Genomic DNA, 15,215 nt, shown 5'->3' with positions numbered 1-15,215 from the left:
TTCCTTTTCGCACAGCTGAGACTTCATATTCAATATATGCAATATTATGGCATTTCACATTATGCTGCAGCAAATCATGCAGTGTTTTGTCCCAAGTAGAATGCAATGATACTGAAAACTTATTATATAAAATTATTGAAGCTGTGGTACAGAGTTATTGTAAATCACAAGCCCAGTTAATGGCAAATTATAATAAGCATGCACTCCTGATTTTTATGGCACTGATAAAAATGGAGTGTAATCTAGCTTTAAATTTATCAGTGATTTTTAACATCCCTTCTTTTATTTGTTTGCAAAACTTCTGAACCTATGGTAATTATTTATTCACAAATGTATTTGCATTTTTTGTGAGGACTTTCCTAAACTCATACAGATAATTAAACTCATATGGATAATTATATGGACAATTTCATTCAATTCACAGAATGAGCCAAAACAAAACTCAAAAGGAATTATTCCAGGGCTATACCCAAAGAATTTGTTTTTTCAGTTTTCACAGAGGATAAAAAACAAACCAAACCAACACTAGAAACAACCAACAAATTGTGGTCAACCAAACAATTTCATTCAAATTTTAAAAACATATAGGCTTTAAGTCTCAAATTAGGAAACATCCTAGTGTGGGCTTATAACTTATATGCTTCACTAACTGGAGAGGCTTCTTAAACCAAGGCCAAAACAAGAAGGTGGATAGTGGGTGTCGTCATGATTTTGAAATGTACACACATCTATCAAGAGCGGCCCAAAGGCTTCCCATGGTGTTTTCTTGTCAACAGTATCATTTTTTCCTATCACTTCATTAGAAGTAGAGCTACTGCAAGTAACCCCACTCTTCATGCAATTTTCTTCCAATATATTACTGTTTTAACAACAGGGAACACTGGCCCTTTTTTCTCTTGAAACATTATTTCAGGCACAGTTGTCATAAATCCTGTGTCACATTTATTGGAGGGCTGGCCATCCCACTCTCGTTAAAACAAAGGGGCAAATACAGTTTCTATTAAAGTCACTCAGAGGCCTCCTATCAGCTTTATTGGACACCCTTCAAAATCAGGCAAATAAGTCAAGTGCTCATGCCAAAGTCTAATACCTGTAGAGAGTCACATCAGATCAGTAAAACTGACTTTCCCATATTCTACTTGAACACTGTTTCAGATTTTGAAGAAAACTTATATTAAAAATTATGTTTCAGGCAGGTGGTTACTCCACTGAAGACATCTCATCCAGGAAGTCCAAAGTGTTTTACAAGGTGAGCTTTAAAAATGTTTCTATTGAGAATAGCAAGGCATACCGCAAGTTGAACAACCAGATTTCTCAGTCTGGTAAAAGATAACGTCTGAAACAAAACTGTCATCCAAAAGAGTGTCAGCAACATGTCACAGAGAAAAATGAGTGTGAGAAAACAGGGAACTATAATTAGTTTCAATAATGTGTCTCCTGCCTTATTCACTTCACAGGGAGAGAAATTCAACCCCTCATAATAAATGAGCCCAATGTAACATGATGCCACTCATATACTAGAGAACATTTCTATTATTAAACTCATACTACCTTTGAGTGCTGCTTTTTTTCTGAGAGGCTGAATAGCCATTCTTTTCTACTCCTTTCTGAAAGCCTTTACCTTGTTAGTTTATCCAGAACTAACTGTGTTGCTGACAGGCTTGCCTTTTCTTACTCAGACGGGTCGCTCATTTACATCTGGGACCAGGAGCTGGTCACTGGCGAGCAGTTTTGAATTTTCGTCTGTAAAGCATAGGTTTGGCTTTGAAAGGTGATTTAAAAGATATTAGGAATTTCATGCACCGCACAGTTATACCCCCTATCAAATGTGATTAGCTTGGCTTTAAGTAAAAAATAAAATAAAAGTTTTCAGATAAAATCCTGAAACCAAAAGTAGACTCCAAAGATCATTCTCGGTTTCCTCCTCCTTACACATGACCCTTACACAGGACCAGTGATAATACTTCAACTAATCAAATTAAGTCTAGGCTAATACATCTGCAATCCCAGATGTGATTGTACCCTGGGTAACAAATGTGGAAGGTCTCCCTTCTAGTTTTCACCAGAGATTATTATTAATTATTTTAATACGCAAAGAATATTTAGCATTGAGCTTAGCCCACACATACAATTGCTTCACCAAAAGGAAGACGTAACATGGGCAGAAGGGGTTTTCTGAACAGGGATCTTATAGTTGCGTTAGCTTTGGAATAAATAGGGGAAAAACTCTCTTTTTTATAAGAAAGTCAGTGTAACTTTCAATGACAGACAGGGTAAAGGTTTTTTGAACAAGAAGTTACTATTTCAGCAGTCATTCTTCAAAGCTGAACTGCAGCCTGGGTGAAATTTCCTTCTTTGCCGAAGGTCTGCCCAAGGCCTGTGTTTTACTTTAGATACATTTCATAGCCTTAAGAGGGCTTGAAATAGAGTGGAAGCAGAGACTTTGCGCAGACTTTCTCTTTCATGACAAACTGGAATGTGCTGTCTGCAGGGTTAGGGCACAGATACGTAATGTTAAATACGGGCAGAATACTTTTCCTTACAGCCTGATGTAGCCAAACATGTAAGCATTTGTTTAATGCATGCACGTATTCCACCTGGAGGCACATGGGTATCATCTAATAATCTGAATTTACCAGCACAAAAAGTCATCAAAAATGATAATAAATTATCCACGCACATAAAATGAGCTTATTCTTAAAGCAATTTCACGTGGTAGTGAAGCTTACCTATTCCTCACTTTGTTTACAAAGAAGCCAGATTTGCAACATAAAAATGTTTTGAACTTTGCAAGGTGCGGCCATCTGGTTGCACAGTTCTTCTGCAAGTAGCTTTTCTGTTAATTTAGTCTTTTTAATTTAGAATAACTTTCCCTACTCCTCCTTTATTTTACTGCGCTGCCCAAAGATTATAATTCGATTATCCTGTTCTTCTTTTATCCCTTTCACACCTTCTTTCATATATTTTTGGGTCCATTTCCCTCCTTGCCATCCTCACTTGCTGACACTTCTTTTGGCATAGTGAATTTCCAATTAAGGTTTTGCGTGTGTATGTGTATGTGCTTGTGTATGTGTGCTTGTGTTTATTTTGACTACCTTTGCATACTGTTCTCAATAGAAACACTTTTTGAAGCTCAGCTTCCTACATAGTGTGGATTTTTTGTTTGGATTTACTGTTTGGATTTGATTTGATCTGACTGGGAGGCAGTCAATTTTTTTTATTGCAAAACAAATGTGTTCCCGAATTAGGGTTTGTGGGCTACTTTCTGCTAAACATACACAGAGAAAAAAATTCATGGGCAAAAAATGGGAGCAGTTACAAGAAGAGAAGCCTGCAGTGGTAACCTCTCGCAAAAACCCACTGCCATCTACGGCATGGAAGTGTTGACAGCAAGGAGCAATTACATTAATGGGAACCCATCTTCCATTCACTGATATCAAGAGAAAAAGAATGTCTGCAGAAGCTGAGGAGCATACACAGTGGCGTATTTTCACCCTCATAAGCAATCCTGATAGCAGTTACTGCTGTTTTAATTTATGATTTTAAAGATAGGGAAAGAGAACCTTCAATAGCTCCTGTGAGCTCTCCACATAGATCTATGCTGCAGAACAGACTGGTGTACAGGGAGGCCTGAGCTAGAAAAGACCCTAACCTATAAAATTCTCCAATGTTTGGGATTTACGCAGATGCTCTCGAGCCCATGAAAACTTAGGAGACGGTGGATGTTAGGAGTTTACATGGGTTTAAAAATCAACTGAAATTAAAAAATTAACTGAAGAAAAGTCCACTCAGGCCCACCAAATGTGAAGACACCATCTCTGGTTGAGCCACAAGCTGCTGGAGACTGGGAGAGTGCTTCGGCAAAGTACACGTTTAAGCTGTTCTATTTCGCTTTTCCAGAAGAAACAGGACGCTGACAGATCAGACACTGGGGTACCTCTGGTCTGAACCATCAGGTGCAATCTTGTTTTCATAAATCCTTGTTGCCTGCACCGTGGTACACAGTCTTATCAGCACAACTTAACTGTATAAGTGCAGCGTAGCTATTTACAGCTAAAGGCAGTTTAAGCCTCCTTGCTTACACTAGCTTACCAAGACTATCTGACTTCTCCTTTGCCATGAAAGGCTGGGTATAAGGTACCCTGAAATCTCTCTTTGTTGTGTTGACTCTACCTAAAAACCTGTGAAAATCCCAAGTATATTTAGAGCTGCACAAATAAATGTCTATACAGAGGTTTAGCAGGAAATGCTGCATGTAATAGGAACATGGACAACACAGAGATCTGTACACTTCAATCAATACTTTAAGTCACCTGGACATTTACACAACGGCATTATGAGAACTGGTGAGTAACGACTAAGCTGCAGGATAGTATAAGTCTCACAGATTTCTAGCCAGTTTGGGTCGTCACCTTAGCAAATACTATTTACCACAGACCGTGCTTAAAGTGTGAAAATCTCCTCTGTTCAGCAGGTCTGTAAAAGATACACAATACTGAAGCTTCCTTTAGGCTCTGAGTATATATTGAATGATATACATATCCTGAGTTTGGGCTGACCACTGGGGAGTTTCATCCATGGGGATGTCATTTATGGCCACAAGGCAGCTGTTCTGGGCACAGTCCTTTCCTCTCAGGTCCTCATGTCCAGTGTAAAGCACCCAAGTGCTATTCTTTGCACACTGGAAGCCCCGAAGGGGAGTGTTCATGGCTTGCGAGGGAGACCACAAGCCGCTGGCCTGCAAATGTTGATCATTTAACTGGAAAGAAAATCTCCACAGCAACTGAAGCTGCAGAGAGACCTGAACTGTCATGTCTCTTCATTACAAGGAAGAGATGGGCCTTTATCTGTAATCATGGCACAGTTTGAATGCATGTCTTAATTCTGATATAAGCAGCTGCTCCTAGCCATAAAACAACTGAAAGGGAACTCCTTAATCCTACTCCCTCCCTATGCATTGTGGAAGACACATCCAAGACTCAGACTTCTCAGCTGAAGCAACTTTCTGCTAAATAAATTTGCATTACATCTCAGTTCACTGTTAAAGGGTTCTCTAGAACATCACCTAAAAACAACTCATCACAGAAAATATTTTGACCTATTGACCTAAGATTCCCAGTGCAAACATTTAGATGCATTTCGACAAACTTTTCATACCTGAGCATCTAACATTTGCCTTACATTTATTATATAACTGCTTGGCTGATAGGTACAAGCAAGAACGAGTAGCTATTCTCCTTATCTTACATGAAAAGAAAGGCACAACTACTACTGAAATAGGGAAATTTTTCCCACAGTCTGCACAGCTTGTCCACTGTAATTCCAAGGTTACCGTCCAAGAAACATAAAGAGAGAGAACCTAGAGACCAAGAGAACCTAGAGATCAAAACTTTCTTTGGTGTATTGCTCTGGAATAAGCAGTGTAGTTTCATTTTCTGAGTCTATTCAATCCCTTAGTGCTAATAAAAATGAATACCTACCATTTTCACGCTAACCTTTTTGGAGACAACTAGATTTGTTTGCTGAAGGAAAAGGATGGGTCCAACTCTTGAGAACAGGGAACTTCTTGAACTTTTGTCTAAAGAAGGAATAGTCTCTTTGAAGTCACATGGTGATGCCTGTGTGTTGCTATTACTGCAGTGATTAGGTTTCTGTTGCATTTTTCCTTATTAAGAGAGCTTGGTAAATAGCTTTCTGTAGTTTCTAACTGTACAGGTCAAATCTCCTCTCTGAATATTATTCCTGAACCTGACACAAAGCTACAATCCCTTTGTGCAAGTTCCCATGCTGCGATGCATGTCTGCACACAGATGCGAGGAATTGCACGTGCATTTTCACTTCCTGAAGGTACTTGCCCCTAAATATAGTAAGCAAATATGACAAACAAGTTTGCTTAGGAAGGAGATGGTAATTATATTTTAAAGGCAACCACTGACTGGCAACAGGAGTGATAAGAAAATAGATTTCAACTAGTGCAAACCAAAGTTTTGTACCAATGTGAGAATTACAGGCAAAAAACCAACATAAAGAACAATGCATTAAATTACATATCATCTTTGTTTTAGGATACAAAACAATTACCTAGCCTTACAAAGAATTAATCAGGATCTGGAAGACAAACTTTACAGGATGGTAAGTTACCATAAGTGAACTTTTTTATTTTAACATTAAATGTGTTTTTATAGTTTCTGAGTTCTAGGACAGATAGGTAGCTGGCCTGAAAAACCCATGCTCCAAACACAGTAGGCTTAAAAAGAAATATGGTGTTATGAATATCATGATCTGGAGCCCAAACTGTGTATGAGGGCATAGTTTCATTAATTTCAGTGGAGACTGCATGGGCTGATGATCTGGTTGAATAATCCTATCTTTAAAATAATTTTGCTTAGTTTAGTTAATAACTTCAGGGATTCTAAATATTTATGTTTTCATTAAGTAACAAATTCAAATAAGGCAATCCAAGGTTTTCTCATGCTTCTTTGATACTTTCAGCTTTTATTAAGCGATTTAACAGAGCTTAGATAGTCTGACTTTTCATATGCTGTCATAACTATCAATCTCAGCGTATTAATTTCCGATCTGCATGAGTCTGTAACTGCAATGTCAATGTCACAGACCAATTAGTAACTGAGCGAGGAAATCACTGCACCATTTATGGGCTCAAGGCATATTACTAAAAGACACAGCAACACTCGTTCAAAATGGTTTGAAGATGTTAAAAGGGAACGGCAACGTCTATAATGCCCTGGCTCATTATTGATACTGCTTTGACATCATATCCATTATTAGGAGAAACTGTACAGTGAAATGCATGTGTAATGTCTAAAGCAGAGGAAAGAATAACAACCGTGAATTTTCAAAGATCTTTGGGTCCTGAGCACATCCTGCGATGTTTCCCCCTCACTTGGATCAGTTCAATCATCCATTCTCTATTCTTCTTCCTGCCCAGCCCACCTCTATCTCGTCCCTAGCAAGTGCAGTGCACAAACACAGACACATAGTTCATGAGTACAGAGTCCTGACGTATACCTTTGACAATGCTAGGATAAGTCTATGTTTTACAGAGAGTCTAATATGTAACATTTGCCTGTATGTGCAGCTTTGGAGCGAGGGGAACAGATTATTGGGTTTTGAAAGTAAATATACAATGTGGCAATATACTGGAGAGGCATCAGCTTTTACTAAGAATCTGGAAAACAAAATTTAAATATCATCATTCTTATTTCAGGAGTCAATTTAAATAGCACACAATGTACTCATAAAGCTCACAAGTACTAATAAATACTAATAAAGTACTGATACATTTGTAACCAGTTAACACTAGGGCTAACACTTGGTTATAGCTGATATTTGTTTTTAAATATACATATAAACATCATACAATCATAAATAACATTTGAGTTCATGTTTATTTGGTTTTTTTCTCCACTCTTCCTTTGTTATCTTTTTTCCCTTTTACCCAAATCACTTTGAGATTTTATCTTCACCTGTGTGAAGATGGCCGAATATTTATTACATGCGTGCTACAAAGAATAAATCAGAAGCATTCTGGATGGTAAATGAAATAAAAATATTAGAAACATAGAAAGGGGGACTCCCAAAACCTGCCCTTTTTGTCAGGTATTTCAGATGAAAGCAAAGAGTTTTTAAACTGATGTTTTGGCACCCACTTAAAACTCTGAGCAAAGATTTCAGGGCACAGCACAGAAAGAAGAAAGATCAGTTCCACAGAGCACGGTACCTTTCTTTATTCCACTACTAACATGACAATCATTGAAAGTAGCTTCGGAGGCTTGAAGACAATCCACCAGGCTCTATACACTATTTAATTCCAGAGTGTTTTGCCTCCCGAAACACTGAAGCTGAAGATGCAAAACATAATCAAAATAAATATAAAAAAACAAAAAAGATGGGGAAAATAGTGCCATGTTTGGTTTGGATAAGCCAAATCATTTGATTTTCAGGACACTCTAAAAACCTTCAATACTTGAGAGAAAGTCCGATTAAATAACAGCTGGTCTGGTTAATCAACAGCTTATGGTGGTCTGGGCTCTTGGATAACTTTCTCTCCCTTTCCAGCTTAGGGGGAGCAGCTGTGTTTATTATTTTTGTCTAATTTAGTCAGCTTGTCATTTCAAAGTCAAAACCCTTTGATTTCTCCACCTTTACACAAATCCAAATATGTAGACTGCCCTTTTACTTTCTCCCTCTCTCCCCCCTACCTCATCTCTCTCTATATATACACTTATATATGTATATATGTATAAAAATATGTATGTACACACACACATATATACACACACAAGTTCTTACACAAGTTTTGACAATTTACTGTGTCCAAGCAGAACAACTGGAGTAAAGGACAGGTAGCAGTGGGGATACTTCTCAAGTCCCATTTTTACAAAAGCTTATGTATGTGCAGGCAGCTACTGCAGTAAAGACGGGCTTAGGGAAGGGGCTTGGCTCAGTGTTACTGGGAAAGAGGGGAACTTGGAGAGAGGGATGGTGGCCTTCCCTCTTGTGTACAAAACTGGAGACATCCTCCCAGATTTCTCCTGCAGGTCAGCCGGGATGCTCCCAGGAGTCCACTTTCTCCCTGCCTTTGCAGGTGACCCATAGCTCACCCTTCCAGTGACTGACCCAGGCACTTCACAACTAATCTGGGACTCCCTACAGCCTCCTCCTTTTTTCAGGGGGCAGGAGGTTTCCAGAATGTTAGAGCCTGTTATGCCTGCTGTTGGTGCGAGGGATGTAAAAAATAATCATTAATTCATCAACAGTCACAGAAAAAAAGCTGAAGTAGCAGTTACCTTTCTTCTAGACTCTGCTTCCCTTTGAGTACTCACCTCTCAAATACTTAAAAATATTTGAAAGTACACTTTTGATCTCAGCAAATGATGTTCAACTGAAATCTCTGTCACTTTAGAACTCTAAATACAAATATAAATCATAATGTCTGTGTGGGCTGAGAGCTTAGATAGTCTATGCTGAAATCAGTGGAGAGTTCCTATATTAAGCTGGGCAAGACTAAACACTGACACTGTAGAAGCAAATGTGGCACAGAATCAAAATTCTGCTGTCACTACTCAGATAGATAAACTCCTGTTCTTACCACAGTCAGTGTCCTCAACTAGAGAAGACTGGTTTGGTCCTGTAAGCCCTGGTGAGGCAGAGGAATATACAAACTGTAAATAATTAAGCTTTATAATTCTTCTTTCCATTAGTATGTGGGAAAAGATCAAGCAGAGTCCTTAAATTTTGGACCATGGTTTTGTCACAGGACTGCGTGATCAAAAACTTTTATTTTCTCATCTAGTTCCAGTTGTTACCAGTGTTCATCAGTTTCCCTGATGTTGACCTGAGTTTGCTGAGGATGCTCTGCCATGGTCTTGCTGCTCACGAGCAGCAATTACAAGTAGATCATGCAGGTCATCCCGAACACATGCTAAGAAATCCTTCATACCATCCCAAGCCAACTGTATTCTGCATATGATCCTCACTGGAGTTAAACAATGTATTGTAAAAAGTTTTTGAAGTTTTAAGGCTTTCTATTGCAGTTAGTTGTGTAATTTTACCTTTAAAGCCAGAAGCCAGAGTTTTAATGGTATCTACATTTGGGAACAACTGATAGACACCTAATAATAGCTGCTTAATAAACCTAAGCAGTAATGAAAATTATGCCCGTTCCTCCTCCCCCATCTGCATTTTGAATGTTCTTGAAAGTCTGATCTCACAAATCCATCTGCGAAAAGCTCATGAGACCATATTCTCCAGGAAGACATTAAAATGTCACTTCTTTCAGTAGAAACAGTTTGACAGACAGAATCCTCAATGGTGTAAGTTCACTTCTAATGCAAAGCCTTCAAGAAGCCAGAATTTACACCGCCGCTTGCTCTGTGGCACATACTGTCTTCATTTAATACAAAAATACACAGGCAGCATAGAGGTAGATAGGGAAGGTGACAGTCCTGTGATAAGGAACAGAGGCATCTGATAGCATGGGGAACTAGTAGATAAATCAGTGCACTCCACTTAGTAAACTCTTACTCCCACATACCACTTGGTCTGCTGATCCACCTCCCTCAAGCCTGCTGCTAAACCAAAACCTGAGGTTCATCAAAGCGTCATCCCTGATCCCGTTATTCTACATTTTGTTGCTGTCTGTAAGTTAGAAAATTGTTTTCTTCTCTCTCAGCCACTCAAGACCCTTTCAGCAGTGTAGGCAATACTGAATGTTGTCAGATGTCGAGGATGGGGCTGGTACCTCTGCTGCTTAAAATCTACCGGACACCAGCTCCACCAGCCTTGCCAAGCACCCTTGCACAGCTCCCAAACAGAGGTGGTTCTGTTCCCCCTGTGCAAAGCCAGCATAATTCCTGTATATAACGTGTATCATTCTTTGTATCATCTGTCAAGATGAAAACCGTTACATCACGTTAACGCCTGATTTTTCGTTTACTTTAAGGTAGGCTTGGGGGTGTAACTCAGCCATAAAGTTGGAAGAAATTATTATGTAAACCAGAGGTAAAAGGAATTTGTGTTTAGGACTATAGAGTTTGAAATGCTACACTATCTAAGCACTCCACTGATTTTTATCCTGTTTCTTCCCCTGCCTATGAGGTAGAGGAAGACTAAGAGGTACAGCAAATACTTTATGGCACTAACAGTTGATTTATCCAACTCTTGAATGTCTGGGGCTTTCCAGTCTGATGGCCATAATATATACCCAAGCATTTCCAGCTGGGGAAATCTAAAGATGAATTAAATATGAGCTGAGCAAGGTTCAGCAGAGCTCTAAGTATGAGACCTTGTGTCATGGGAATGTCATTACAAAGGAAACAACTTGCTGGATGTCCAAGCCAGGAAGCGAAAGAATGGGCAAAGAGGTGAGGAATTTGATGAATAACTTCAGTCAGGCATTAAAAGCAGCTAACTACCAGAGTGAACCTAGCATTTTGGATTTGGAAGCTAAACCAGAGGCTAGACTGTGCCTGAGTCTCCCATGATGGCTACCAGTCACCCACTAACATGATTTCAATTATAAGTGAAAGAGGAAGGCAACGAAGAAAAGTCAAACTATTTTTGACTTACATCTAAGGAATGTAGAAGCCCAGCATGTTTTAGTTCCTGCATGGAAGATGACGACTTAGACAGTGACTTTGAACAGGCAGAGTGATTTAAAATTGTGATTTTTCATCTCATTAAGTGATTTTTCATTTTCTTTCGTTTTACAAGGAACAACTTGCTTTTTTTCCCCTCCTGTATATCCTATGAAAATGAAATAGAGGTGACCTAAATATATGTAAAAGGATTTGCATCCCAAAGACAAGAAAAATTTAGAGTCAGCTCAACCTGGCAGGCTCATTTGCTCACATTCAGTGAGACAGCTGTGAATTTCAAGAGAAATTTATACTTGGTTAGTTAAGGCAGGCTCCAGAGGTCTGTGCTTTGCGGACTAAGACAACTGCATCAAAATGTTTGTAAGGAAGGAAATGACCGTAAATGCCACAGAAACAAGTCATTTATAAAAATAGTAACTGAAAAATCTCATTTCTAAGAGGCCTCTAGAGTTTGTCTTTTCATTCTTATAGCCGTTTTGTGCTAAAGAAGTGCTCTTCCATCTTTCACTAATTCTTTTCACATTCATTTTCGAGGTAAAAAATATTGCCAAGTAGGCAATGGGATCAGACTTTTAAACCACACACATTAGCACCAGTAGGAACTACGTGGGCTCAAAACGAATGGACCTATCAGTTTTGCAGACAAATAAATGAATCCTCCTGTGTAACTTGGGAACATAAGTCCAACTTGCACAAGCACAAAAGTGCACAGAGGCTTTCAGACATCTTCAGTCCTTTTCAGTCTCTAAAGAGAGATTCATTTCCCATTGTTACCCTATTGTTATGCGGCTGGCAGATCAGTCCTGCCCGAGCAATTCATAACGCAGTCCTGCCTGTTCCTAATTGCTGTAGATGAATATGACATCATGAGAGACTGTTCTGGAAACTCTTTGCTTTCCTCTAAAGCCATGGAACTATTCTTCTCTGTCTCCCTCTCTTAGTAGGAAGTCTTCCCTGAAAACCAGCAGCCTAAGGAAGTACAGTATCTGTCTGGTAATTCAAAGTTGTAAAGTAACAATGGAAACTTCTTACTTCTGAGGTCTTCTCTGTTGCATGAGTAAAGAGCTCCTTTGCTTCTCAGCACATAGCTTATCTTGCCCACAATTTCCACCTTGTGATCACTCTTTCCTTGATAGATGCATGTGGTTTAGGTTGTCTCTGCCCACAAGAAAAATGATCAGAAGGTTCCAAAACATAGGGCATTCAAAATCATATGTTTCTGATACCTGAGCTTTTCAGTCATTTCCTTCATCTTGATTTCCCTGGTTTGGTCTCAGTCTGTCAGGACACCCCCCAGGGTTACTGTCCTGGCCAGCTGAGAATAGAAGTTGTTGTTCTTCCCAAAGTAGCTGAAGGGAATAGAAACATTTCTGGGAAGTGGGTGCCTCTGTATCTTTCTCGTGTCTTGGCCCTTTGTGATTGTCTGCCAATTCAACACAAGACAAGGGAAAGGGATACCAAGTAAGATTAAGACTGAAAAGGTATCGTGTTGCAGGCACTCCACATCTCTAAGTCCATCACAAAAGCAGGCATCATCTTCTGTGAACGTGTAAAACAAGGCACAAAAGATTGAAGTATCTTGGCCAAGGTCATCAGGAAGCAAGAGGCAAATTTCCAAAGGTCCCATGTCAGTCAGGTCTTCTGTACCCCAATCCAGTACCTACAAGCAGGATCAAAGGACTTAGATCTAATTTTAGCTGTCATTTACTTACCTCCTTTTTGAAAAATAAATACAAAATGCAAAAGATAGCATTTGTCGGAATTAAGGAAAAAAAAAAAAAAAAAAGAAGCATACACAAGCAAAGTATCAGTCCAGGTCCCTATGAGTGGTTTCTGCCATCCATTTCTGTAATCTATTTTATTCCTAAATAAAGAAAATTATCTTTTGGAAATAGTACAGCAGCTACAGGACTTAAAACCATGTCATTTTAATTATACAGGAGGGAACGTAGAATTAATTGAGATAAGAAGGCAATGACTTTTGTGGGGAGAAAAGAAAAAGAGGAAGAGGAAAGACTGGTTTGTATACTGTCTTGCTCTAATTGGATCCTTTATGCTCGTAGAACAGCACTTGGAGTATATAGAATCATAAACGTCGTAAGATCTTCCACCAGTTTTGTTATTACACATGGCCTATACCTCTAGCAGCATCCTCTTTGCTCACTATAGATGGATTTTTTTTTTACTTTTTTTTTTTTTTTTTTTAACAGAAACATTTCTCCTTTCAATCTACTGTCATCAGCACAGCTTCAGAAGATATTATTACATTAACTTCAGGGAATTACCACGAATCAACAACATCTCTTGTCCTTCCAACTAAAATGTATTCAGCATTTAATTATCCAGCATGTCTCTACACTAGCAAGGCATGCCACTGATGTGAAATGTAAGGGGAGATGATAGATATGCAGACAGACTAAAAGCGCATTTTGTCAGCTTCATCTAAATTGCTAGCAGAAAGAGCATGAAGTGGGACACTGACTAGCTAGCTTAAAAAGACTTTTTAAAAGTAAGCTGATAGTTAAGACACCTTTTTTCAAGCATAGTAACAATGCTGGGGGACCAAGGATGGGGATGGCAAGTAAAACTCCACTTCTGGCTTCCAAAAAGGTGAACCCACTAACAGCAGAGTCAGGCAATGAACTGATTATGTTCAATTATAAACAGACCACAGCTGGCCTTGAAAGCTGCTGGTTCTCTAAAGAACTGGTCCTGAGTCAGCAAGATGAAACAGATAAAAACACAGAAGAAAATTTTTGCCACAGAGGGACTGGAGTAAAGTTCTAGAGGCCACCTAATTCATGCCCAGGGGAGCAAGAGGCAGGCACAGTGATACCCTTTTCAGCCCTATTTTACATTGTAGAGCAGATCTAAGAAGAACCCAGGCTAGGAACAGCAGGACTCTTCCCAGCCCAGGGACAGATTTATTTCTACTAATTGAATTTAGGTAAACAAGATGTCCCTGTTTATACCTTTATGTTGATGCTCAGATTTTTGTTCCAAATGACCTGGATAAGAGGTGACTGCTGCCTTTACCCAGACCTCATGTAAGAGATAGGGTGTTAATTGAAATGAAAACATCAGGAATATTTCCAGATGATGTTGTGAGACCTGTAGCAGGAGGCACAGATGTAAGCAATTCTGATTATGATGCCCTTTTACATGGTGAATGCAGAGTAGGTTGGCCTTATTTCAAATAAGGAGCAAACCATACTGCTGTCAGTGATAAGTGGTGTGAAATGACTTACACCGCTCTGAAAGGCAGTATTTCCATTGACCTCAATCAATCTAAGCTTAAACCCATGGAAGAAACATCCAAGACCAACATTGGTACTATTTTGTATAGTGAAGACAAATAGTCATTCTGTATATGTTTTTCAAATCATTTGCAATGAAAACCATGCCTTTGCTTCACAAGCAGCATCTTGACAGCACTTCTCTAACCACATTTCTTCCTGTGATAAGTTATTAATTATACACCAGTGCTGGATTTTTTTAATGCTATGGAATTAAGTTTCAAGCCTGTGACATAGGGTAGTCAAGGAAACAAATCTTTATAAGACCTTTCCTAGTACAAGGTTGAATATGATATTAAGAGGAAATCATTCTTCAAGTGAAATGTCATAGAGCATGAGATCAAAATCCTCAGACAAATCACTATAGCCCCAGAATGTTATCTTCAATAATGCTATACTGTTCAGATATCAAGAAGAGAATCAGACTCTGCTGCAGGTCATTTTTTAATCAGCAACCAGTCTTGTTTATTAAAAAGGATAAATTCTGTAATTTAACTCTGATGGAAAAATTAGATCAGGTCAGTAATTTAGACTTGAGGCATTACATCCTTTATCAGATAAAAAGATGCTGCTTATTTCCATAGCTCTGCTTTGCAGAATAAATGTTTTAAAGTGGACACAGAACTAAACAGAAGGACATAGAAGATGCACAGATAGCACATCATTATATCCAATTCCTCTTACCAATAATAAAAAGAAGAAAATGCCATCCTGGAACATCCTACTACAAATTCCATCCTTGTATTTTCTTTTATCAAAAGGTCCATAACAATCAGGAAAAAAAAAGAGTTAAAACAGC

General features: G+C 38.8%; 1 protein-coding gene across 1 annotated transcript in view; it reads left to right on the top strand.

Moving 5' to 3' along the window:
• Positions 1–15,215, top strand: part of BEGAIN (brain enriched guanylate kinase associated) — a 150,157-nt gene that overhangs the window by 89,179 nt on the left and 45,763 nt on the right. The window contains exons 5-6 of the mRNA XM_068947059.1: positions 1,193–1,249; positions 6,066–6,132. Of these exons, the coding sequence (XP_068803160.1) occupies positions 1,193–1,249; positions 6,066–6,132 (124 nt within the window). The remainder of the gene's footprint in view (positions 1–1,192; positions 1,250–6,065; positions 6,133–15,215) is intronic.

Source organism: Struthio camelus, chromosome 5 (assembly GCF_040807025.1).
Source record: "Struthio camelus isolate bStrCam1 chromosome 5, bStrCam1.hap1, whole genome shotgun sequence".
Lineage (NCBI taxonomy): Eukaryota > Metazoa > Chordata > Aves > Struthioniformes > Struthionidae > Struthio > Struthio camelus.
The sequence above is the reverse complement of the archived record's forward strand: the minus strand, read 5'-3'. Positions and strand labels throughout refer to the sequence as shown.